Source organism: Erigeron canadensis, chromosome 7 (assembly GCF_010389155.1).
Source record: "Erigeron canadensis isolate Cc75 chromosome 7, C_canadensis_v1, whole genome shotgun sequence".
Lineage (NCBI taxonomy): Eukaryota > Viridiplantae > Streptophyta > Magnoliopsida > Asterales > Asteraceae > Erigeron > Erigeron canadensis.
Genome location: NC_057767.1, coordinates 4,586,706 through 4,612,942, shown reverse-complemented (window position 1 = coordinate 4,612,942; position 26,237 = coordinate 4,586,706). Strand labels below are relative to the sequence as shown.

General features: G+C 34.0%; 3 protein-coding genes across 3 annotated transcripts; 1 reads left to right on the top strand and 2 right to left on the bottom strand.

The window, feature by feature from the left end:
- Positions 1-912: 912 nt before the first annotated feature.
- Positions 913-3,715, bottom strand: LOC122607757 (mitochondrial pyruvate carrier 1-like). Its single transcript, XM_043780790.1, has 5 exons — positions 3,609-3,715; positions 2,419-2,538; positions 1,918-1,972; positions 1,705-1,840; positions 913-1,179 (listed from the first exon to the last, which is right to left on the bottom strand). The coding sequence occupies exons 2-5, from the start codon at positions 2,509-2,511 to the stop codon at positions 1,140-1,142; spliced, it is 324 nt and encodes a 107-aa protein (XP_043636725.1). The 5' UTR covers positions 2,512-2,538; positions 3,609-3,715; the 3' UTR covers positions 913-1,139.
- A 1,788-nt stretch (positions 3,716-5,503) lies between these two features.
- On the bottom strand, positions 5,504-13,508 carry LOC122607320 (RGS1-HXK1-interacting protein 1). The gene is made up of 9 exons (XM_043780271.1): positions 13,202-13,508; positions 11,689-11,755; positions 11,511-11,588; positions 10,932-10,984; positions 10,436-10,519; positions 9,394-9,446; positions 9,231-9,295; positions 9,078-9,136; positions 5,504-5,858 (listed from the first exon to the last, which is right to left on the bottom strand). Exons 1-9 carry the CDS (start codon positions 13,472-13,474, stop codon positions 5,769-5,771), a joined length of 822 nt encoding a protein of 273 aa, XP_043636206.1. The 5' UTR covers positions 13,475-13,508; the 3' UTR covers positions 5,504-5,768.
- Positions 13,509-19,748: 6,240 nt separating this feature from the next.
- LOC122607867 (probable aspartyl aminopeptidase) lies at positions 19,749-25,961 on the top strand. Its single transcript, XM_043780937.1, has 11 exons — positions 19,749-19,881; positions 19,998-20,133; positions 21,414-21,492; positions 21,574-21,776; positions 22,214-22,283; positions 22,480-22,581; positions 23,128-23,283; positions 23,399-23,572; positions 24,123-24,197; positions 24,304-24,444; positions 25,597-25,961. The coding sequence occupies exons 1-11, from the start codon at positions 19,800-19,802 to the stop codon at positions 25,816-25,818; spliced, it is 1,440 nt and encodes a 479-aa protein (XP_043636872.1). The 5' UTR covers positions 19,749-19,799; the 3' UTR covers positions 25,819-25,961.
- The last annotated feature ends 276 nt before the right edge of the window (positions 25,962-26,237 follow it).

The window sequence follows — 26,237 nt, the reverse complement described above, 5'->3', positions numbered from 1 at the left end:
GGTAAAAATGTGAGTAAAAGGAGACATAAAGAAAAGATGACGTGCATATCTTTGCATAAAAGATGATAAGATCCTAACTAGGATTTAACTATACATTGCATTATACTTTTTCTCCATACAACTAACAAGATACTAGATGTTAAAAAAAAAAATACAATTACAACATTTTTATTGTACAAACGTGATAAACAGTGACGGGTCTAAGAAATGAGTTTGTTTGAGACATGTCAAATAATTTTGAGTAAGATACATTGGTGTCTAACACTAGTTAGGTGACAATTACTAGATATTGCTCCCCTTATATATACATCATATATCACATACTAATATGTATACAGTACTGTATACACACAAACACATCAACAAATATTCACGAACAACTTACTGGATATTAACGAATATCCCAGAGCCGTTCAGTTCATTAAATAGATGCATGTCTCAAAAAAGTGTTTTTTCTCTTTGTGCTAGTTCCATTCCAGTTCATTTTGGTATGATGGGGAGAGATCAAGTTTTAAGAAATAGTGAATGGTGTTATCCTCGTGACATAATTGTGAATGTTTTGTTCATTTACGTCTATACATTTTCTCCAGAAGATTTCAACATTTATTTATCCATTCCAAGTTATCAGTCAAGGACTCAAGGTTATTAAGTTTGTCAATGACTCAAAAAAGTGAAAAACGCAAGACAATAGATCGATCGGTGCTTACACCCATGTTACATGGTCCTTGAAGTTACTTTGACAAGGTACCCAGGGTCAAAAGGGTCTCTATCAGAGATTTACTATAATCCTGTTCACGATGTATCTTTCCCTTAAAACATGACAAAATTCACAATGAAAGAATTCAGCAAAAATGAAGCTTCAATAATATGATTAAACCACAGCCCTGGTAGAGTGGTTTCGATACCGACAAATCCAGATAACATTGGTTTTTATTTAATCAGATACCAAAGACAAAATAAAGGGGCAAAAGACAAGGCAGCAACAACAATGATCAATTTATCGCCCATATGGTGAATGCAAGTGCCAGACTGGCTCAGTCTCGTTTTAACAATTACATTAAGCTTACAGAAGCAAGCAATAATAAAATCAAAATTACCACACAATGAGTCCTGGGAATAACAAAAATAACAACTTTAGTTCAGGTTGACGGAGCCTTGTCTTCCTTCGGCTGCAAGTACCTTTCAGTACCAAAAAGAGAAGAAAAAAGAAAATGTTAGGGAACATTGCATAAACAGGATCAACTAGAGCTTGTATATTTTTGTACGATCGGACTGAAACTGTACCGAAAGTCTAGGAAAATAATAGAAGTCAAGCTGCCTTACAAATTATTGCACAGAGAATAAATGGAGCCATCTTACACAGGTTAAATCATGCTTTAGAACATGACGAACGGGTTGCAGAACACGTTGGGTCAAATGAGTAGATTTGACCCGACAACAATATTCTTGTTTATCTTTTAAGCTTCATAAATAATTAATAGATTTTATATATAACAAAAACCATGACCTATTAAAACTATTAAAGTATACTTTGGATAGCTTTTAATCATTTGACCTGTTCCATTTTCAGCTAAAGTTTTAATGTTACTAGATGGATCCATTACCAAAAGATTATAAACCAAAACGTCCAATTTTAATATAAATGGGTCGAAACTGTCAAGACACTGATACAAGTGCAGTGGTATTGAATGAAAAGTAGCTTACCCTTGACTCTTTGCCCAACGTGAAAACTGATACATCTGAACTGTTTCATTTGAGGCATGGCATGCTAGAAGTAGATAGTTACGAGGCTTCACCATCCACGCAAACCTCATGAATAATGCAGAATACACACACATCGCTACACCAAAAAGTTTGGAGTAAAATGACAATCTTAACGATCGTAGCCACATTCATTTAAAATAAAGGTTGACCAACCTGCAGTCATGTTTCCAGATATCATCTCTGGGGGTTTCTGCATGTCCACCAGCCCCTGCCATGTTTCACCAATTACAAACGTTCATAGGAGTATTTTTGCAATGAAACAAATTATATTAACTTCCAAAGAAGTCTGTTGTACTGTTGTCACTAGACATATCAATTTTGACACATTTATGAATGGGTGGTCATGGGTTAAGTTTAATCCTAAACGGGTATAACTGTAAAATCTAAGGCAATAGCTGAAAGATGGCTAGTCAAATGAGCTGAAACTCCAAAATCGACAAAGATGTATTATAGTGTATACAGGATACTTAATCGCTTAATTTGATACCTTCGTATATATACATTGTAATGACATAGTTTATGTAAATTTACTCAAGCTGATTTGTTTCGAGCGTCATTATAAAGAAACCAGTTTCTACCCCTTACCTAACCCTCGCAACCCAACCAATTTAAAACCTCTAGTGCATTTGGAAATTTCTAGTAAGAAAAACATACCGCAGCAACAAATCCCCAGTTTGCTACAGGACCCCAAAAATGAGTTGTTTTAGGCCCAACAGGACTGTTCAGAAATGCTCGAAAGGAAGCCATATAATATGCTGCTGTTCAGAATTATCTCTGCAAATGTGAAACATTCGTTGTAAAACACGAAACTATACATGGAAGCATCAATAAGAGACTACAAAATGAGCCATTTTATTATTAAGGCAAAACAACAATAGTTACTAAAACCATTGGATGACGCACTTCCCTTAAATAAGATAAAAAAACATATTTCACGTATAAACATAAATGAAAGGTATAAAAAGCCCCATACATGATACGATATAATGCCATAATGGTTAAAAATATAAAACCTATGTTGTATGTTTGATATTCTTCTTTACTCTTAATGTAGCCAGGTGATACTCGGCCGACAGGTATGGTTACTAAACCCTTTACACTCTCGAACTATTGCTGCATTTGGCCGGAGGTCCTTAAGAAAACAGTCTCTCTGCATCTGGGTAGAGACAAGACTTTCTACATCTCACCTCCCCCATACCCCGCAAGGATTGGGTTTTGTTGTTGTTGGTTAAAAATATAAATTAAAAATAAAAAACATTGCAAAGACAACAGTAACTTGTATTGTTAACACACACGTCTCCATCCAAGTATTAGTGAAAACGAAATCACTCGTTTAAAAATTCCTGCAATTACCATAGTAGCCTTATTACCCTAACGTAAGTCTAGGAACGGATCGTGTTGCCTAGAATGACTAACTTCAGCACTCAAAGTAAAATTACTCATTAGGAATGACACATAAGTAGGCAGTCATTCAAAAGCCAACAAGACCAAATTTACCGACAAACCGATGAATATGTTCACTAAAACTAGTGCATTTGCAAGTAAATTACCATGATAACAGTAGCCATTTTTTTTACTGTGCTAAAGAATTTTTCATAAAGCCAAAAATATATATATATATATAACTAAATAAAAAATCTAATTAAAGTGGACTAAAAAATATTATCACCTTACCCGATCTAAAAAAAAATAATAATAACTAAAACCCCAGCTAAAAATTGATTATAGATTGCCCTAATTTCTATATCAAAGTAAAAAAGATTGAAAATTTTTGGATATGAAAATAACAGACTAAAATCAAATAAATATGATAAAAAGATGGCCGGAGAATCGAAAAAGCTTACCGGCGACGGAGAATAAGCTTTTTTTTGGTCGGACAGCTACTTTGAATATGATTGAGTGAGTAGTCGCAAGATTTCTTTTTGTTTTGCTTATATATGTTTACGTATAGCCCCTAAAGAAGTTTATTTTCTCCAATAATAGAAGTCATGCATTTTATAAAAGTCAACTATAATTATATGTTTAGAAAAATCAGTTGAAACTTAAAAGTCAACATGAACTTGGGTGGTTAAGGGCAGTTCGATAATGGTCTCATGAGATATCTCGTATTTAAGTTAAAGTGACTCGTCATATCGAGTAATCTGAATTGGAAAACTTCATTTGTTTGTTCATTTTATTTGTGTTAAAATTAAATCAATTAGCCTAATAACAAAGCCTAACTATAAAAATATGATATTCGTCCCAATTATAAAAGCCCTTAATTTCTTTTAGAAGCCCGTAATAAACCTAACTATAAAAATATGACATTCGTCCCAATTTTAAATGAAAATATAAAATAGACTGACACATACAATTAGTTATGGAACACTTATAGGTTAAAAAGATTTGGTATGGTGACGAGTGGGGACGACTGGTGGTGATGGTGTCAGAAGCGGCAAGTAATGTCGTTGATTGATGTAAAGAGATAGTGTATGTATTTTAAAAGGTAAGTGGTAAAATGATGTAAATGGATGAGATGGGTATATTAATCATTTTGCATATACCATAATCGTAATTTTTTAACGATGAGTCTGAAAATTTTATAATGATAGTATAGATAGCTGCATAAAATCTGATTCACATGGGCTTGTATTGCAAAGAAGTTTGTTGTTGCGAGCTGATCCTTTTTGTAAACATGAGCATCCTTTGTACTTTTGTAGTAATACCAGTAAAGCACTATATTTCAATCATGTGCTCATAATATATGCAATAGGTTGCAATTTGCAAAGTTAACATCTAGTGTCTACATCTATGCAAAGGGAGATTTACTTGTACCTTAAGTGTGTTCATGGACACATGTTAATTCTTCAATCATCATTGAGACTTTATAATTAAATCTTTACCCATATTATTTGGAAAAATGAAAACAATATATAGAACTGTAAATTGTAGCACATGTATTCTATAGTCTTGTAGACAACCATTCTTGCCAAGCATGTAGTTTGCTCGTTGTTTACACCAAAAAATATATCTGAGAACAGGCTTATCCATAATTGCCTGTAATCAAGAACAGATATAGCAGAAATCATTCAATGGACATTAGCCTGGGGAAGTCACCGGGATGCCAATATGCGGTAGTGCGGCATGGTACCCAAAGGGTACAACCGTACAAGGCGCTAAGTGGTTCCCTCCCAGTTACCTTTTTTTTTTTCAATGGACATTAGACTACTTTGTAAAAAAGTTGAGTTACTATACCTCTAGTTCATTATTGTCCATATGACCATATACACAAATTCCCTAACTTTTGCTTCCTAACCAGCTTCAAAGTAATATATTTGTACAGTGGGTGCATGTTCTACCCTGAGAATCTATGGGGATTCATAATCAAGTCTGGAATGCCACGTTCCGGAAAAGGAAAAGCTTCATGTTGAACAATGATCCCACAAACTTCTTTTTGTTTGTCTACTACTAAACTTTAACTTTGTTATGGCTCTGACATGGTATATTAGAACAGTTTCACTACCAATAACACTCTAAACCAAAACTTACGGAAGTTGGTATTGCTTTTTGGGGTATTCAAAGTCCCAGAAATCACAGCAAGTAACCATAAATATCCGTCCATGTTTCCATCACACAACTACCTACAGTAATTCCTAACTTCAAGCCAGTACCATGCAACCATATTTTTCCCAATAGATTAGATACTGGCTATAAACAAAATAGCCAATACCAAAACATCACAATAAACCACCAGTCCACATTTACCACAAAATCAATACCATTACTCATGAAACCTCGAAGTAACCTCAACAGCAACCAAATTTGTTCCTCCTTCAGACTATAACATTATTCCAAGATGCCAAAATTGAGCATGACCATCACTATGATGCATTAAATCATATTATGAGTATAGGCTACAACATTAAACAGAAGCCCAGTAAAAGGAAAAGCATGCCTAGGGGACTTCTTAAGCTAGAAAGAGAATTTCAACTTTTGACATGATTCACCTTACAATGGTTGTGTGCTCAGACTGAGATACCATAATTAGATATCTTTTTAACCTCTTTATTAAGGACTTTTCTTTCCCGTTTAGCTTGTGATGCCAGTTCGGACACCTACAATACAGTATATCTTTCGTGAGAAGCTTTTCCATCTAGTAAGTATTCAATGAATAGAGGTGGAAATATGAGTGAGGTGAAGTTCTCAGACGGGTCAAATGGAATGGCTTGACTCATAAGTAAATGTTTACCCTTTTTTCTTGAGTTTTATCAAAATCTTGATGTATCTTTATTGTTGATTAAACAGATTCCCAATATTAACCTTCTTTTTTAAAAAATTACATGTGACAAGCAATCAAGATATCAAATTTTAGGTTTCTTCTTCTTATTATTATTATCTTCTCAATTTTCATCATTTAAATCGAAGGTTGTCATCTACGAAGTCCGTCTAATTTTAGGGTTCTCATTTTTCATTATTAAGGAGTCCTTGTTTGATTTTTTTTAGTGTAGCTTATCAGTAACGTATTTGAGCATTGAAGGTATATCAGGACTTAGTGAGGAGGTGTGGGGAGGTGTTGTACAGTATCTTGGGGTAGTTGAAGATTTAGAGATCATAGAAGGTGTTGTACAGTACGATATGACTATGTTGTGTAACCAATCTTTTAAAGGTATCCATGGCCTGAGAAGGAATATCAGTCGCTTTCCGCCTTTCCCTAAATAAACAATGACAGGTTACCGAAATACTGGATGTGGTAGGATTTTTAACTCTTTCTACAACTAAAAGTTTATTGAATTTGTGTTATTGCTCGCAAGTTTCTGTTATTCAACAACAGATTTTGAGAAATTCAATTTATAATCTAGAATTTTTTTTTGGCAAACATAGATCTGCAAGGATAAGGATGAAGCTGAGCCGCTGAGGTATGGTTTACTGGCTTAAAGGCACTAATCTCACATGGTTATCAGAGAAATTGGATAACAGAATCAAGACGTGATGAAATCCCATCTGAAGCTAACAGTCCGAGAACATACGCTCAAAGAAGCCCGCCTTTACATTCTCCATTTAGTAGGAGCAATAGCTCACAGACAGGTATTTTTTCATTGCTACACTCAGAGAACTTAGTTGTAACACCTCTGCAACAGAATTATCTTATTTCGCTCTTATTTCATCTTTCATGATATTCTGAACATAAATACTTACATTTGTTATAGAAAGTGCACCAATATATTATCGCAAAGTATTGATACTCTTATTATCCTCACTCTATCTTTTAGTCAAAAATTTAAAATTCTGACCAGGAACTTGGAGTTCATGAGATTTAAAATTTGCTTATCGAATTACCCAATTGGCCAATTCCCTTTTTATGTAGCAGCAAGATGAACAAACTTGATCCTCATAAATCATATCTTGAAAAGGGCCAAAAGGAAACAGATGTATAGTTCTTTTTCTTCGTTTCAAGTTACTTTTAGAACCAAATTTGAACTTGCTATCATAAACAGGTGGTCATTTTATCATTCATCTTGCATAACACTATTTTTTTAACGTACTATGAGTTTAATTTCATGATTGAGGATATTAGTTTTATTTCGTGAAAGCAAGGATGTTAGTCATTGTAAGTTTGTAAATCATATGAGATAAAGTGTTGTCCTTCATTATGCTTGCACTATTCCCATCCCTCATCCATTAAAAGTATTTTCATGTCAACTACCATTTATTGAATTTTTGCCAATGTCACACCCTTTAGAGGTTAGAGTTAGAGTTATTGACTCATGATGTATACACAATACCCTTTCATCTTATTAATTGTAACACGGAGTGATGTCAGTCATGTCACCCATTTTGATTATTGCAATATTAATTAAGTTTATACGTTCACATACATGCCTTAAGTTTATCCCTTTATCTACCCTCTATTTGAATATGATATTTTTCCGGATCTGAATATGAGTTATGTCTTGGACTGTAGGAGTGAATAATGTGAAGGTGAAACCATCCATACAATGAACTTATAATTCCAATGGGGTGATAGTGTCAATTAAACAAAACAGGCTGATGGGTCAATTAAATGGGTTGAGTTTTGTTGATGCGTGATATTAATGTATTGGCCTCTGTAGTCACGTAGTATCATTAGAAAACTAAACTTTTTTTGAAGGAAATGGTACGGTTTTCTCAATATCTTTGACAGATATTTAACTATAGAAGTATTCCAGTTCATGTCATACCAAATTTCATTTTCACCCCGTACACAAGCCCCCTTCGCCCATTTTCTACCTTGGCCACTTATTCTCTGATTACTAGCTAAGGATGTCGACTCTATGGTTACAACATAACATGTTTTGTTTTAAATTCTGTAAGCAAATTAGATCTTCGGAAGCATTTAGACTCTCTTAGAGGAACTGTATTTTGTAATATATATGGTTATAATTCTGTTGATAAATATAATTATTTCAAACAGTAATTTTCTAAACTCCAGAGTCCAGATATATAGTCATATATACCAGATACTGTATTACAGTGTTTATTTGGGTTGTAGTATTTCTTTACTGATAAGGTTATTAATGTTATGTGATCTTAAAACATATACTTATAAGTTTTAATATACTAATTTAATCAACTGGGATCAATCAAAACCTTCAATACACCTCTCACGCTTGGTTATATGCAAAAAGACCAGTGCACCGTTTCAACCATTTAGACAGTGTGATAAGGATCGGCGACAGTGATGATCTACAAGACTACAAGCCTGTTTCCAACAGTTAAAATGGGGTATTATGTTGATTTATATGTTCAACCTACGTCGCATATTTTCATACTTTGGTGTTAAGAACCTTTTAATTTCGTGTTTGATCAAGTATATTAATAAAGTGGGTTTGGTGTGCCTTTTATTTTATGTTAGTGTAGTACTTACTCTTATTTTCCAAATAACTGTATTACTTGATCAAAGATATGCATATCAAGTTACAATGTAATAACACAAATTACATACATCTTTATACATATTTTTATTTTTAAACTATAATTAAACCGCCCGGGTTAAACCAAAGTTGATTAGCTAGTTACATATGATTTCAAAATCTACACTATTAAATTGATAATCTATTTTCTGTGAAGTGATATAAAAGATTGTAAGCTTTTACATACACTTCAGTCATTTCGACTAAATTGATTTTTTTTTAACCAAGTTAATTATATCCTGAATCAGCCCGTTGAGGTAAAATGGGCTCAATGAATTGTCCATGGCCTTCCACGTAACATCATGGATGGAATATCAGTTATAAATTTTGCATATATTAAAAAATTATTAAAAAATGAATATAGTAAAAATGTAAAACACGTACTTGAGACCGGAATCCTGAAGCATCTCTTTTAGGAAGTTCCTTTAGTATGTCTTTCAAGCCTGATTCAAAGAGAGAGTTGTAAGGGAATTGCACTATAACACGACAACTTTTCTCAATCTACACAAAAATCAAATAAAAGTGATAACTGCATACCTCCTGCCTGTCTTTCAATCTTATAAGCTGTGCTGATGACACCTTGGATTTGCTTTCCTGCTTGGCTGTACATTAATAAATTGGATTTGTCTTTCAACATATGGAAGATGAAAATTGGGTTGGAAACATACCATAAAACCAACTTAACGTACGAATCACAAACCTGAGTTTTGTCCGCCCCCGCTTTAGCTCAACTTCTGCGTCTAGCGAGAACTTCTGAAAATGAATGACTATGAGTTTCATATTTCCACCAGTATTCGTGGCAAAAAGGACAAATTGAACATAGCAAGTAGCTGGTTGAGCACGTAAATCATTTGGGATGACCTGCTAATACTGTTTGTCTTTTTTATAACTTTATTAAATAATTAGTACATTAAGGGTATGTTTGGCAAAACTAGCTGGTGGCTGTAAGCTGGTAGCTGATAGCTGGAAGCTTTTTAATATATATTTAAGTGTTTGGCAAGGTAGTTTAAGCTTTTAATAAAATGTGTAAAATGACTAAAATGGACATGAATATTAAAATGTGTATAAGTTCTATTTTATTTAAATGTATACAAAATAATATTTAAATTGTTTCTTATCTATGTATAAAATATACTAAACGAAAACTTAACTTCATTTCTAATACATCTAAGTAGAAATGCATGCAATCTTTAGTAATTTTATGGAGTATCAAAAGAAAATAGATATAAATAAATATGTTAGTGTAGTACTCTCAACAAAGCATTACCACAAACATTATTTAAAAAATTAATTCCGAAGCATTGCTACAGATGTCAGTATATAAGATCACTTGTATGGTTATTTATGTAATTAACTTGTGAAAAGCTTGTAGCCACTTCAAAACGCTAGTCCATGTAGCGTTTAAACTTAGAGCTTTTTGATGGATTTAAAAGCTTGAAGCTATTTTCATCAAACAAGGTTTTTTGTTATAAATGAGCTTTTTGTTAAAAGCTAAAAGCTTGAAGCTCCTAAAAGCTCCAAAAAGCTTCATGCCAAACATACCCTAAGTTTGATTACATAATATATATATCTACTGTAGTAGGTTTAATCAACACATATATGAGATGTTCTCTTCATTACTGGCACAAAACAACGCATTCACTTTATTTGCTACTAAAAATAGTCGGTACTTTTAAAGACTAAGACGCAGTAAAAAGCGATTTTTAGCTTTAAAGAAAATCAAAGGGCACTGAAATAAGTACCTCCAACTTCTTGCTTTCTTCTGTTAAAGCTCGCACCGAGTCTCGTAACGCTTGTACCTTAGTGTTAGCTTTAGCAAGCATGGCCTATCACAGGAACAAAAAAAGATACATTGTCACAACGGAGGCACCACTTGATTGACTTCATAAGGGTTTGCCAAGGAGGGTCATGACATCAGCCTTCAAATGTATTATGTATATACTATCAAAAATGATATTTAAACTACATCTTTTATGCCTACAAATCCTCCTACACCTATGATTATAACACATGTCAAAATGAAAAGATGAGATTAAGCGAGAGACATGAGTGTGGACACATGTCAACATCTTTATGTGTAGAAGGATGAAGTAGGCACGAATTGTAGGATGATATAGCAATGCTCATACACTATATCTAGCTTCTCTGTTAAATGTTTAATGCAGCTGATTCACCTCTTCGAGTGAATCACAAAAAGAGAAACTTCACACTTAAATTCTAAAACGTGTGTTTGTTTACCTCATCATTGCTAAAAAGGCGCAATGCGCTGTAGTATATAGAACGCCTTGTCCCTGCAACAATACACAAATTATCGAGAGTCAGGAGGTGTTAACAAGAAATTTCATCTATATATTAAAATGTAACAAAATTAATTAAATCTTCTTATTCGTGATATGAATAAAACAAAATAATAAATAAACACTGTACTACAGTTTCCATATAATAATTTTTAAGCTTATTTTTAACTTTAGTACTTTATTGTAGCTTTGAATGGAAAGAGTCATAATGACAGCTTGAAATTAATTAAATCTTCTTATTCGTGATAAGAATAAAACAAAATAATAAATAAACACTGTACTACAGTTTCCATATAATAATTTTTAAGCTTGTTTTTAACTTTAGTACTTTCTTGTAGCTTTGAATGAAAAGAGTCATAATGACAGCTTGGTTTTACTTCTAAAGCTTTCTATTGCCAGTTAGTACCAGATTAACAGTGTTCAAAAATTCAATGAAGTAATGGACATTACCATTAAGCAGTAGTGCAGTGTACTGTTGAGCTTAAACTGTAAACAATTAGTAGGTAATTAAGAGTCTCACCTTTTAGAGCCAGAATTCCTGAACCAATAACCAGTCCAGTTGTAGCAAAAGGATGTGAAGCACTAAAATAGACACCCTCTGTGACCAGCATTCACGACAGTGTATTGTTAGCCAAACACGTCAGGATAGAAAGAAAATAGATGTCCAAAGTGAAAATGGTAAGCACTTGACAACAAACCTTTGATCTTTTCAAACACCAAATCCTCGTACATTTTATATTCAGACTTGAGATCTTGCACGGAGTCCTATAAAACGACAAATAAATTTCTAAATTGTTATTGCATTTCTATTAATCTATGAGTAACAAATACAAGTCAAATTGCCCTTAGCAACTGTGTGAACTCAATCAAAACAGAAACGAATATATATAATTCTTCTCCAAATCAGAAACAAAGATTGGGGAAAAGACAGATAACTAAAATTCTGGGTTTGACAGAGAATAAGAACCAAACAGATCAGCCAGAAACTGACTTCACATTTCCTGCACACTAATATATACAACACAACAATATTTTTAGTATAAGCCTTTAGCCCTTTACTATTAAGCAGATGCAGTAATGATACATTTAAATACTTCAAATAGGCAAAACAAAGACCAAGTAATACTTAGTTACTATAAGATACAAAGAGTGATAACTTTTCTCTGCAAAAAATGACCAACTCTGATTTTATTTATCTTAATCGGAGATTAGAGAATATGATGCTATCCTTTCATTGATAAGTCATATGGAGTTTATAATATTTATATAATTCAATCAACTAAAAGAGATCAACACATGTAGAAAATTAAAATGATGAATAAGATCAAAGGAGGAACACAGAAGACATGAATCGAGAGATAAAAGAAACATAGAGAAGGCATAGTATGAAAGGTTAAAAATTTACACCATGTACACAACAGATATGGTAACCACTATCTTCCACTAACACCATTTGATATTGCAATTCCACACCATATAATGGCTTTATTAATAAAGACTGCAACTATTAACAACGCATTGTATCCAATTTGCCGCTTCTCACCCCTTTAAACACCAATAATACATAGTACATACTTCTAACAACAAGCACTCTCACGGTGAATACTCTTATCGTCCTATAGCTTATAAAGTCAAGCCCGTAACAAAATACTTTTTCCTTCTTCACATCGTTTTCAGTCTACTTTCTACAGCTATTGAATAACATCATTTTCTTACTAAAATAGTCTTGCTTTACAGTGTCCATTTTAGCATTCACTTGTGAACTGTTTGGCTTGAAAAATTTTTTTTTTTCATTTATTTAGTAAGCTAGCAGATATGAACAAGATTTTATATTCATTTTATTATCAAAAAAAAGTGAACATTCGGTAACTTTTTGGTTAAGGTTTCTAGCGTGAGTTTGTCTGGCTGATCCTAATGTATGTCAAATCTATACTATGCAGCGGTGTAATAACCGTAGAGGTGGCGGTGGTGGCGGCGGCGATTGGTGGTGGTAGCGGCTGTAACGACGAATAGTGTAGATTATTGATATTAGGTGGTTTTGATGAATGTTGAAAGTTGAAAAGTGAATTTGCTTTATAATATAGTATATATATATATATATATATAGATATAGATTATAAATAAAATGATAGTGCCATATAAAAGAACCACAAAGACCAGTTTAAGCAATCAATAAAATAAACAAAATTGATCAAGAGGAATGAAACTTACAAGTGTCATTTGAAAATGAGCTGAAGAAGTTGATTTAATTTGATTTATGCGGGATTTAGTAGTGTAAATGGAGGATTCTAGGGTTTCCACTGCAACTTTTTGAGCGATCGCAGCTTGTTGAACGGCGTAATTTATCCATTCTGCCGCTGAATCGCCGGCTAGTGGTTTCACTTTCTCCGTTAGTCCGATCTCAAATACCTCCGGCGACGGTGGTGATTTGTTTTCCGGTGATGATGATTCGTCCATGAAGATAGAAGAAGATGATTCTTCCATATCGGTTTTCAGATGTGTCCTTTTATACTGTCTATTTGTAATACTAGAGCCCCTGATTTTTTAATTTTCTAATTGGATATTTAGAATTTAATATTAATTTTTTTTTTATCTATATCTATAAACCCTTATAAAGGGTATTGGACTTTTCTTAATTCACCAACATTTTCCATTCCCAAAATACCCCCCTTCTTTCTTTTGTATTTTACCTCTCCTTAACTATCTAGCGAAAATACCCTTATCACAAATTTTACCCCTCCGTATCTTCTCCCCAAAACACAAAACACAAACCCACACCAAAAAACACACACACAAACTCGATCCATCTATTGCGCCTACACAAAACACACACACAACTCGACCAGAAGATCCAAAAGAAAGATCCATCTCGACCATCACCGGATTCATCATCACCCATAACTCGATCTTCCGGATTGATCATCATCATCACCCATGCCGGATTCTTTCTGCCGCAACAAACGGTTTATTCGGTACCGGAGTCACGCCGGATTCATCGTCATCATCACCATCACCGACGCCGGATTCATCGTCATCATCACCGTCACCGATCTAAATCATACCGTCGCCGGAATCTTTCCGCCACAACAAAAGGTTGATTTTTTTCTTACTGTAGGTCATCGGATTCACAAGGGGTTTTTTCATTTAATTGTTTGATTATTATTATATTTTTTTGGCAGATTTTTTTGTGATAGAAGCAGAAGCAGATTGATTTATACTCGACCATCACCAGATTCACAAGTGCAGATTTTTAATAGAGTCCGCCGCCGGTTTCATCGCCATCAACAAAGGTCTTTCTTTCTATTTTCACCATCATTTAGTTTTCAATAAATCAATAATAATTCAAATTATGATTAGTCACATCTTTTATTTTTGTTAATGATTTTGTATATGTTTATCTTTTCATATCTATATTTGGTAATTATTTTTTCCTAATTAAATACTTTTAATAATTAATATATTTGTTTTGACAATCATGGAGAGATATAATATAACTTCCATAAACAAAAGTCACAGTGCCAATCCTCTATATAAACCCCTTTCAACCAGCACAATTCTTTCATTCTATATATTCACACACAAAAACCTTTCTATCTCTACTAATTGTTTCCTCAAATGGCTAACACAGATCCGTATAATAATGCTTATTCGTCTCGCAATAGGAGACGCTTCCGACGCTCACACAACCGGTCTCAACATAGGTAGACGTACGGAGCCCCTCCACCACCATTTGCAGCCCCCAATGTCGCTCCAGTTCCGCCTGTTCCAGCCCCCAATGTCGCTCCAGTTCCGCCTGTTCCAGCCCCCAATGCTGTTCGAGTCCCGCCTTTTCCAGCCCCCAATGCCGCTCCAGTCCCGCCTGTTCCAGCCCCCAATGCCGCGCCAGTCCCGCCTGTTCCATCCCCCAATGTCGCGCCAGTCCCGGTTGTTGCACCTACTCCACCGCCTGAGGAGACTTTGTTGGTAAATTTTCTCCTTATATGCATCCCGTTCACTATTAAAGTTCCCAACATAAGTTTGAATAACAGGACAACCTAAGTTTTGCTTTAATGCTTTTCAATCAATATTGCTATTCTAGCCAATATAATCTATAATAATGGATAACAATCTGCCAAACCATGTATGCAACTCTTATAGTTATATGAATCGTAGATAAATATATTTGAATAACACTTCCCTTTGTTATGCAATTGTTAAAATATCATTTGTACATTATTAGGAAATTAAAAAAGATGTGACTAACTCATCTTCGTTATTCATGCCTTCACGTGTATGTTAGATTTATCTCAGTAACTGCCTTTCTAGCATTTAATGTAGCAACAGATTATAGTGTGTAAATAACTACATTATCATGGTTTTAATCAATAAGTTATGTACAACTTTTTTAGATATCTTATTTCCTAATTTTAATGTTGTAAGACTAAATTGATTAATAATGTGTGATCTTACTTTTTTGGATATGTATCTACCAATGTAGGGGACTGATCATCGTCCTGGTCGGGCAAGGGTTTTTGACGAGCTATACTTTCAAATCAATGGTGATATCTAGCTAATGGAAGAATGTATCAATGAGCTTAACTCAATTTTCATAAGGATTCGTTGTCAGAAGGAGCACCTTGACCATGTCTATCTCAAGTCATAAGTCATATGCCAACTTATATGATTGATGTTAGCTCTTTTGAGTGTATCTGTTTGCTGATTGTCGTTTATACCCGGCCTGTTGGGATTTAAATAAACTATGTTTGGTTATTTTTAAATAAACTATGTTTGCTTATTGATTACCATGTTTCGTTAATTTTAGTGTTTACGTTTGCTTATTGTTTGCTATACTTGGATATTAGACTTCTACACAGCAGGATATATATTGAATTCCAAAATTCCAATACCATGTCGATTTCTCTCCCGTTTATACATACCGAATTCTGTCCAGGTTATATTGTTTGCTTTATTGCTACAAATTTGCACGCCTGAAACATAATGTATAACTTTTACAATTGGTTGATTTGGTTATGATTTGTTAGAAAACAGTCTATTAACCAAAGTTCAAACGACATATAACACATCTTTACAATACATTGACATCACCGGTTATCATTTTATAAATCATGCAATTATGTAATTGTGATTCTCAGAATGTTTTTTAAAATCAAACTTTAGACACAATTGCTCAAATGGATGAATACTATAAATCATGCAATTATGTAATTGTGATTCTCAGAATGTTTTTTAAAATCAAACTTTAGACACAATTGCTCAAATGGATGAATTCTTTCCTGTTTGTGTCGATTTCACTTATTAATTGATTATAAAAAAACTATAAATAACCTTTATTAATTTTAACAACTTGACATCATTGACTATAAAAAAAACTATAACTTTTATGAGGTTGTAATGTATACGCAAGAATACATCCATGAGATATGGAAAGGATATACATAATCAATACAATGATTATCACTAACTAACTAAATGTAATCTATTCCTAATTACATAATATAATTGGCTGGCAATGGTTTGCCTAATTGATGATTGATGATGGAGGTCATAGTATAATAAAACAATCAATACAATGGTTTTCCTAATTTACACCATTTGACTATTTAACCATTTGACTAACCTAATTACATAATAATTGGCTGGCAATTGTTTGCCTAATCGATGATGGAGGTCATAATATAAGAAAAGAATCAATAGATAGGTTTTCCTAATTTACACCATTTGACTATTCGATGATGGAGGTCAATGGTTTTCCTAATAAATTGTAAAGTTACTATATGACAGTATAGCTATAATTCATTCCACCAAAATCTTGAAAAAGAAATATAAGATTTGCATTGACAACATTCATGACACCCCTTTGACCACCTACCCCACAAATCTCTATAAAAGGTTGTCTAAACAAAAAACTCTCAAATCATATTTCACACCACCTTAAATAATCACATACTAACCCCTTTCCACTGCAAATGTTGAATTCAGATTCTCACTAACCCCTTTCCACTGCAAATGTTGAATTCAGATTCTCACTAACCCCTTTCCACTGCAAAGGATAAAAATGTATTTTCGCGATTCTTAATTACTTATAAGGTACCTAACTTTTGCATGATATTAATGGTTCCATGCCCAATGTTTAGTTACTAGTATTATTTTATATTTATATTTTTAATTTTGAAAGGTGAACTTCGCTTTAAACTTTGTGTTGTGATTCGATAGCAGAAGGTCTAGCATACGTTAAAACTAGCTAATACAAAGGAGTACACAACCTGATTCAAAATTAAACCTCTAGCGCATACCCGGTTAAAACAACGTATGCTATGTTGGTTTATCAACAAACGAGGATTTAAATGCTGAAAATATATGGTACTATAGAGTCCCGACTGGGAAAAGTCATGTGTCGTTATCACTCACTTAGTTGCATAAGTAGAGCGAATATCTCCCCATCGGTTTAATTTGGATCGGACTGTGTAATCTTTTGTATAAGCTAGTTTTTTCACTAACATTTTATTTGTTTAATTAATATTTAATGTCGTTAGAAAAAAAAAAAAAAGACAAGTGACAAAAAGTTTCAAGCGAAATTCACCTTTCAAAAAAATAAAATAATAACTAAACATTATGTATGAAACCAACAATCTCGTGCAAACGTTAGGTACCATTTAAGTAATTAAGAAAAACGAAAATATATTTTTACCCCTCACGTGCAAGTCACGTGATGGTGTGTGTGGGGTGGGTTAACGGCTATCAAACGGCGTTTAGTTCTAGTATGATCCGAGTGGAAGTTTGGACACGTTGGATATGATCCGCGTAATATCGAAAAGAAAAGTATCAAACCAACAATATCTGGCAAACATTAGGACCATTTAAGTAATTAATTTATAGTTATTTTAGGGTCTGTTTGTTTTTTTAACCATTAAGTGACTGAATTGATTAAGTGACTGAATGGATAAATAACGTCTGTATGGATTAAGTCAATACGGTTATTTTTTGTTTGTTAAGTCAATAAAACAAACACTTTTGATGACTTAATGGATTAAGAAATTTTTTTTTTTTTTGAGTTATTGACACGGATCGTCCTTGTGGTTTACCCAAATAATCAAGTTTCATCCCTGAAGATCCGTAACCTCAAGGTCAGTCCTTTATAGGAGGATAAGGTTCACATTTCGTTCTTTGACTTGTTGGCCGTCATCTTTCATTCGTTAACACCCTCACGTGCCTCTCACATGAAGGATATTCCAGTCATTTATGGCATAAAGGACCAAACTTGATTCTTTTAACAATTCATTTTCCACATATATATATATATATACGTATACCCATATCTATACAAACATAACATTCATTTTCCAGAATTATGTCTAGGTCTTTAAAAAAAAACAAAACAAACCATTTCGATCTATATCTATATGAATGTCTAATCTTTAGCTACCACTTATGTTTATGTTATAAACCTATACTTGGTTTTCCCAGATTTATATGCATAAGAAAGACAAGGACAAACGCTTTAGATCTAATCTCCATGTTCACTTGAGCCAAAACATCCCCCTAAAAAATCTGGCCACCACCACCGCGTGTAATCCCCCATCGGTTATTCAGCAAAATCCTCAAAACTCCGGCCACCACCATCGTAGGTATTCCCCATCGGGTTTTTAACAAAATCCTTCAAGCATCCAGCCACCACTACCGCGTGTATACACGATCGGGTTTTCGGAAAATTAATTCAAGACTTCAGCCACCAACGCCGCCTGTATTCCCTTCAACAAATTCCTTCAAAACTCCAGCCACCACCATCACGTCTATTCCCCATCGGGTTTTTAACTTATACATATTGATTGATCTTCAATGTATAGAGATATAAATTTTAATTGTAGATATTGATGGATGTAAATGTTCGATTAAGACTTAGATCTAGAATTGATTTTTGTTTTATTTTAAGTTGGTTGTTATATATATTACTCGTATATAGATTGGTGGATGCATATAGTATCTGGTTTGATTTTTTTGGGGGTATTTTCAAATGTTTTGTTGTTGTTGTTGTGTTGAATGAATTTGGATTGTTAGATGTTCTATTTGGATTGTTAGATGCAGATATTTGGGTTGATTTTTTTAAGTTGCTCCTCCCTTTTGTAAGGATTTTTTATGGGTTTAGTTTAGAGGTTGAAGAAAGGAATGAAAAGACCTCCTCACGTGAGAGGCATGTGAGGGTGTTAACGAATGAGAGATGACGGTCAACAAGTCAAAGGACGAAATGTGAACCTTATCCTTCTATAAAGGACTGACCTTGAGGTCATGGATCTTCAGGGATGAAACTTGATTATTTGGGTAAACCACATGGACGATGCGTGTCGATAACTCTTTTTTTTTAAAAGAAAAATTTTATTCAACAAATCGCCAACTTACAAACACCACCTGAGACTCTTATTTTTCATATGCCCAATATGGTTGCTTTCATATTTGTATTTGTATTGTCAAACATGTTTCTAAGATATCGGTAGGACGCATGATTGTTAAACGTTTGACCCGCATAGTAGCCGAACACAGCAGACAGGTATTTCTTCTTTTCAGATTTTCGACAAACAGGTATGATTTTCTAAATATTGCTCATTTTCCGTCTTGTACTCATTTGTGGCCAGAGGTTCTTATGGAAACAGTCTCTCTACTTTTATGTAGAGATAAAACTGTTTACAACTTACCTCGAATTATGTTGTTGTTGTATTTCTTTTGGAATCTTATATGGCAATCCCACTTTAAACTTTAACCCATTCAGTATATCAAAAGTCTCGCACAATTAACCAACACATTGAAAAATCCTCCAATGGCAAAGGATTCAGAAATCTCAGTCGCCGGCGATCTTATCGACTTTCTTAACGCTTCTCCCACCGCCTTCCACGCCGTCGGTAAGTTCAACAAAAAACTCTTACTTGATTCTTATCAATATATATATATAAACATTTTTTGTATCTATCTATAATAATTCTTTAATAACTAGTGTATATTTATATATAATCTGTAGATGAAGCAAAGAAAAGATTAAAAGTTGCAGGATATGAACAAATATATGAAAAGGGAGATTGGAATTTACAACCTGGAAACAAGTATTTTTTCACCAGGAATTATTCCACTATTGTTGCCTTTGCTATTGGTAAAAAGTATGTTTTTTCTATTCCTATATATATATATATATATAGTTATGTAATTGTGTATATCATATTTTAATTTTAATGATAGAATTATGAATATGAAAGATAATCTTTTAAATTATTGTTTGACTTTTTCTATTACTTAATTTGTAACAAAATGTTTGACAAATTAAGATTTAAATTGAAAGAGTGTAATAATCTTCATCAATCTCGAAAAGTTGAGTGATTAAACCAAAGGGCTATGATGTATTATTATAGACGAGAGAAAGGTACTCGCGCATTGCGGCGGTGATGGAGGTGGCGGCGGTGGTGGTGATGTAATGGCGACGGCAGTGATAGTGACGGGTGGTGGTGAACGGTGGTGGCGGTGGAGATTGGCGGTGGTGGCGTCGACGTCGGTGAGTAATGGAAGTTATTGATGTAATGTGGCTATGATGTATGGTACATCATGCATTAGAATGTGTACATTGTTGAAACTTAAAATCAATATTGAAATTTTTAGTTCAATGTTGAATATCAAAAGTAGATTTGCTTTATAATATAGTATAGATATAGATGATGGACTTTCTAAAGTTTTCGGGTGACATGGTCGAGAGGAAAATATGATTATTTATGGTAAAGACATCAAAATTTGAGGGAGCTCACCTAGAATGGTAATTGTGTAGAATGAAAGCTCAGAATGTTTAATTGATGTTATGAAACGGGAAAATGTTACCGTGTAATGTAAGTGACCTTCTATAGCTGGTAAAGGGATGATGTGGCATGCTCCCACGTCATAAAAGAAACTGGTGTCATGGCACTGGTTTACCGGCTATAGGAGGTCATCTAACATAAAATGATAACATTTTCCTGGTTTATTATATTAAATGAGCATTTTAAAAGTCTGTTGTATGGGTATAATATTCAGTTTCATAGAATTAGGTTAGGAGAAGAGGTAAGTAGGTAATTATTTTGATCCTTTGTTAACCAAATCTGTTATTGGTACTGGGAACTGATGAACTGACTGTCAAAGAAAGAAGATAATCAGAAGTATAGGCCTTGTTTATGTACTTTCTACTCGAAAATAAGTCCAATAAAGGGGTATATAGGTAACTTTATTTATGCCTGGATTAGCAGTTATGTTGGAAGAACATTTATGAAATTGAGTATCTATTACTTAAATGATGTAGTTTACGGTTTACCCTGCAACAAAGAGGCCAGACTTATATTTAGGTTAGCATAGCTCAATCAAAGGCTTATTGAGACATTATAGGAATATTAACTTTTCTGATATTCTTCTTAATGTTTAGATATGTTGCTGGAAATGGATTCCACATAGTTGGTGCTCATACTGATAGTCCCTGTCTTAAGCTGAAGCCTGTTTCAAAGGTAACATGTCTTTGATTTTTTTTTTTTTTATTAGCTATGGATCGCGTATGTTGTTTTCGTGAACTTGCTGTATATTCTTAGGTATCAAAAGCTGGTTACTTGGAAGTTGGTGTTCAAACATATGGAGGAGGTTTGTGGCATACATGGTTTGACCGTGACTTAACAATTGCTGGAAGAATGATAATCAAAGAAGGAAAAGGCACCTCTGCATCTTACTCGCACCGACTTGTTAGAATTACGGAGCCTATAATGCGAATTCCAACCCTGGCAATCCACCTGGACAGGTAGTCTCTATACAAAGGAATAATTAGAGCATTAGAGGGGCCAACAAGAGCTGGTTGGGTAATGGGTCAGAGGTGTACTTTTTGCTAGTTGGAATGGGTCAAGTCGGGGTGGTTGACCTGAAAACTTTTCATCTGGGATTTTTGATACCTCTGTAAGTTATCTGTGTGACCGATATGAGAACTCATTATTTCAATGAAAGTATACTGTTTGGAATAAGATATAGCAGATCTATGCTTTAAAAATACACTTCAGGCTACTTCCTACTGGTTTAACGTATGCGGCCCATTTGACCCACTTCATTATTGGCTACTTTCTATCTGGCACAGTTGGGGATGAAGCATAACCAAATTTAACTCATCTTAAATAAATGGATCAAAGTTGTGGTCTCTTGTTTTCTTGATTAATGGGTATTGGTTGCATTTGGATACTTGGATAGGGGTGTCAATGATGGATTTAAGGTGAACACACAAACTCATCTGGCGCCTGTCTTGGCAACATCTGTTAAGGTAATCATTTAGCTACTCGAATATAATACTGAAATGTTCTGTCAAGTAAACAGTTATGCTGAGTAGGGGTACATTTGATAAACTTTTTAAGCATAACCCCTTTACAAAAAAGGGGTATCCTTTCTTTGTGTTTGAACTGATATATTTGCAAATTATTTTTTGAGGTCATATTTAAGTGATTGATTACTTTTTTCAGGCCGAGCTCAATAAAGTGGTTACCGAAAATGGCCCAGATGGGAAGCCCATTGAAAGTCCAAACACTTCCAGTAACCAGAAGCATCATTCTCTTCTTCTGCAGGTAATGCACTTTATTATTTGGCATTTAATCAACCCTTTGTTGAAGTTTTATGACTTGCAAGTATGACAAAACTGCCATATAGCTAATATTCGTCCAAGAGGACATTTAGACATAAGATATGGAGCTGATTACCTGATTATTGTGATTTTAAGTGACAATAATCAGTTTCTATTTTTCATTGATCTATTATGGTACAATGATAATTGGTCGAATTATATATCATATTTTTACCTAAAAATCTATTAGTTACTTTTTTTTTATATTATATTTGGAAAAAAAATAGATTGTTATATTTTGTTTGTTAAATATATTTGAACTATGTGACATTTCTTGCTGTCATTTTATCATTATTTACTTAAACGAGAAGTTTGCAAATACTTTTGTAAACTGGTTATCAGAATTTCAAACAGAAGCACATCTAAAACTCTTTCATGCTACATGTGTTACTATATAAAGATTATAATGTACATCTGAACACCTAACCTCAGTTTTTTACAAGTTGATTCATCTTGGGTGCACTATTTTTTTTGTCTGTCTTTTTCTTAGCTTCTTGCGGCTCGTGCTGGGTGTAAAGCAGATGACATTTGTGATTTTGAGTTACAAGCATGTGACACTCAACCAAGCATAATTGCTGGCGCAATGAAGGAGTTTGTATTCTCTGGAAGGCTTGACAATCTTTGTATGTCTTTCTGCTCCTTGAAGGTTAGTGGTATGATTAATTTGTCTATGGTGTGTATCTAAAAGATATTTTTCAGGTAGAAAGGTTTCCCATGTTTTCTGATGGTTTGGGTTTCTAATAATTTGTGATTGATTCCAGGCGTTAATAGATGCTACTGGGTCAGACAAAAGTCTTGAAGATGAGAGTGGTGTAAGAATGGTGGCATTATTTGATCATGAGGAGGTTGGTTCTAGCTCAGCACAAGGAGCTGGATCTCCAGTCATGTTTGATGCTCTATCCCGCATTACAAACTTCTTTTCATCAGATGCACAGGTAAATACATCTCATACCCTAATATTATATTGATTGGATGGGTTGGTAACCTGGTCAAAAAGGCTTGCGTTGACCTAAAGCTTTTGCACTTCCATTTGATATAAATTTGTAATATATTAAGTATTATGAGAAAATCATGTTTGTTAGTTTAACATTTTAATTAAATTGATTTAGGTGGTAGTATGCCTTCAAAATACACCATGGGCAGCTTTCAATCCATTTGACTTGCTTCCTTTTTATCTATCTTTTTATTTAAGCATCGACACATTAGAGATGAAGCTTGAGCTAAATTATCTCACTGGAAAGTGCATGAGTCTTAGTCATCTCATGTATTCATATCAGGCCCCTTGTTTGTACTTGGTCTAAAATGTAGTAGGTATGGGCAGTATAGCCATTTATGGGAATAATAATTTAAAAAACGGGTGAACTCTAGCGCACAAAATAAGTATGCAGGTTAAAATACCTAGCTGCTGAGTGTAGAAGAAATTACAAAATAGAGATACTTCAACTGCAATGATTTCAATACTTAGTATGGATTCTTTTTGTGCAGTTACTAGAAAAAGCAATGCAAAGAAGCTTTCTGGTGTCTGCTGACATGGCTCATGCCTTGCATCCAAATTATATGGTTTGTGTGTCTTTTGCTAACGGTTTTAGACTTTTAGCAATTAATGGTTTTCTCATGAGAGTTCTTATTTCATTCAGTATTGTCTTTTTTTTTTTCTTTCTCTTAGGATAAACACGAAGAAAATCATCAACCAAAATTGCATGGTGGGCTTGTGATTAAACATAATGCAAACCAACGATATGCCACTAATGCTGTCACTGCCTTCATATTCCGGGAAATAGCCACCAACCATAATCTTCCAGTTCAGGTTGGTCTATATATTATTTTTTGATTTTGGTTCGTTTAAGGTACACAGTACACATAATCTATGGAATTTGGTGGAAAGAATTTGAGTTTCCTTCCTTGTCATGTTAGGTTAACAGAGGAAATTTAAAATTACTTTTCACCAAATTCCTATAAAATCTTTGAACCAAACGGTCCCTAAGTGTTTTGATGCTGTTTTGTTCTTTATCTTTGCCCTGTTTGAGAAACTGGATTTAGAGGTGGTCAAATGAGTGGATTGGATACTGGGTAAAAACTGGTAATTTTTTATGCTGTCAGAACCGGTTAGGCAGACTTCCGAACACTTTCTATTAGTATTTATGTGTGTTGGTTATAAAATACTAAAATAGGTCAAATATGATCACATCAACTTGATTGTTATTATGCTGATGTAACTTCTTTTTTCCGTAGTAAAACTTTTTTACAAATGCATTTGTTTACACTTTGAATCTGTTAATACATAACTAAGGACTTGTTTTTGTACTCGAGTTCTACTCAAGTGAGCCACAAGTTGAAGAATTTAGGGGTTAAATAGGCTGGTTGGGTAAATGAGTAAACTGGTTATGCCGGTTTCTGCTAACCAGTTAAGTTTTTGGACTTTAATGTGTCAATTAGATTCCAAAAATATCAATTAAACAATACTCTGTATGACCATCCTGCATTAATATATGCTGTAACAGATCAACTGGTTGATTCAGGTTGATAAAATAACAAAATGTAACCTAAAGTTGGCAATTTGAGGCGTTTACTTTAATAGGTTGGCTCAGGTTACATTTTCTCTCTACTAGTCTACTGGGTTAAATGGGTAAAATAGAAAAAGTTAATAGAAAACAGGTCAAATGGGTCAATAGTTGACCTAAATTTTCAATGCATAAATTTTTCTTAAATTACGTTGGATACAAAACGTTTTGGGTCAGTACAGCCCAACGCTTTTTGCTCCGCACAAAATCTTGCCGGTTTCAACCTGATACCCAGAATTTCATTTTATCATCTCTAAGATATCCCAAGTTGCTTTTTGAGGACTTCTGTCAAATGGTCACCTCAATGAAAGATTGAAACACAAACACCAATTATTCTGCAATAAATTTGTTCTCTACTGATACACAAGCCTAATCAAGTAAAATAATGTGTAAAACAGGACTTTGTTGTTCGAAATGACATGCCATGCGGTTCAACCATTGGGCCCATATTGGCAAGTGGGACTGGAATCCGGACAGTTGATATTGGAGCCCCACAATTATCGATGCACAGCATACGGGAGATGTGCGCAGTGGATGACGTGAATCATTCGTACAAGCATTTGAAGGCATTTTATGAAGACTTCACTTGTCTTGATGCCAAGATTGCAGTTGATGTTTAGGCCTGTTGACTGTTTTAGCATCAAACACCTCTATTTCATGCTTTCACAGTTTAGTTTGCTTTCTCACTCGTGTAACATTGTGCTTTAAAGAATTTATAATGAATCAATGAAGTTGGTCTATAGGCCTGTTGACTGTTTTAGCATCAAACACCTCTATTTCATGCTTTCACAGTTTAGTTTGCTTTCTCACTCGTGTAACATTCTGCTTTTAAGAATTTTAGATTTATAATGAATCAATGAAGTTGGTCTATAGGAAAATTGTTGACATGGGGCTTGTAGAATTGATGTGTTTTTATACATATTTGGCCTATGAGATATGTTAGACCGACTATGTATTTCAAAGTAGGCTCTTTTACCGCTATTAAATGTACACCTTAAACTAGGGACGGGGAAAGAGCTGCTTTGGCTAACAAAACTGA

Coding starts and splice junctions, on each gene's coding strand:
- LOC122607320 (XM_043780271.1), bottom strand. CDS start 13,474: ATGGAAGAATCATCTTCTTCTATCTTCATGGACGAATCATCATCACCG. Junction 10,985..11,510: donor AGGAATTCTGGCTCTAAAAG/GTGAGACTCTTA, acceptor GTATTGTTGCAG/GGACAAGGCGTTCTATATAC. Junction 9,447..10,435: donor AAGAAAGCAAGAAGTTGGAG/GTACTTATTTCA, acceptor ATTCATTTTCAG/AAGTTCTCGCTAGACGCAGA.
- LOC122607867 (XM_043780937.1), top strand. CDS start 19,800: ATGGCAAAGGATTCAGAAATCTCAGTCGCCGGCGATCTTATCGACTTT. Junction 20,134..21,413: donor GCCTTTGCTATTGGTAAAAA/GTATGTTTTTTC, acceptor CTTAATGTTTAG/ATATGTTGCTGGAAATGGAT. Junction 23,573..24,122: donor TCTTTTCATCAGATGCACAG/GTAAATACATCT, acceptor CTTTTTGTGCAG/TTACTAGAAAAAGCAATGCA.
- LOC122607757 (XM_043780790.1), bottom strand. CDS start 2,511: ATGGCTTCCTTTCGAGCATTTCTGAACAGTCCTGTTGGGCCTAAAACA. Junction 1,841..1,917: donor ATCTGGAAACATGACTGCAG/GTTGGTCAACCT, acceptor TTTTTGGTGTAG/CGATGTGTGTGTATTCTGCA. Junction 1,180..1,704: donor CGTTGGGCAAAGAGTCAAGG/GTAAGCTACTTT, acceptor TGGTACTGAAAG/GTACTTGCAGCCGAAGGAAG.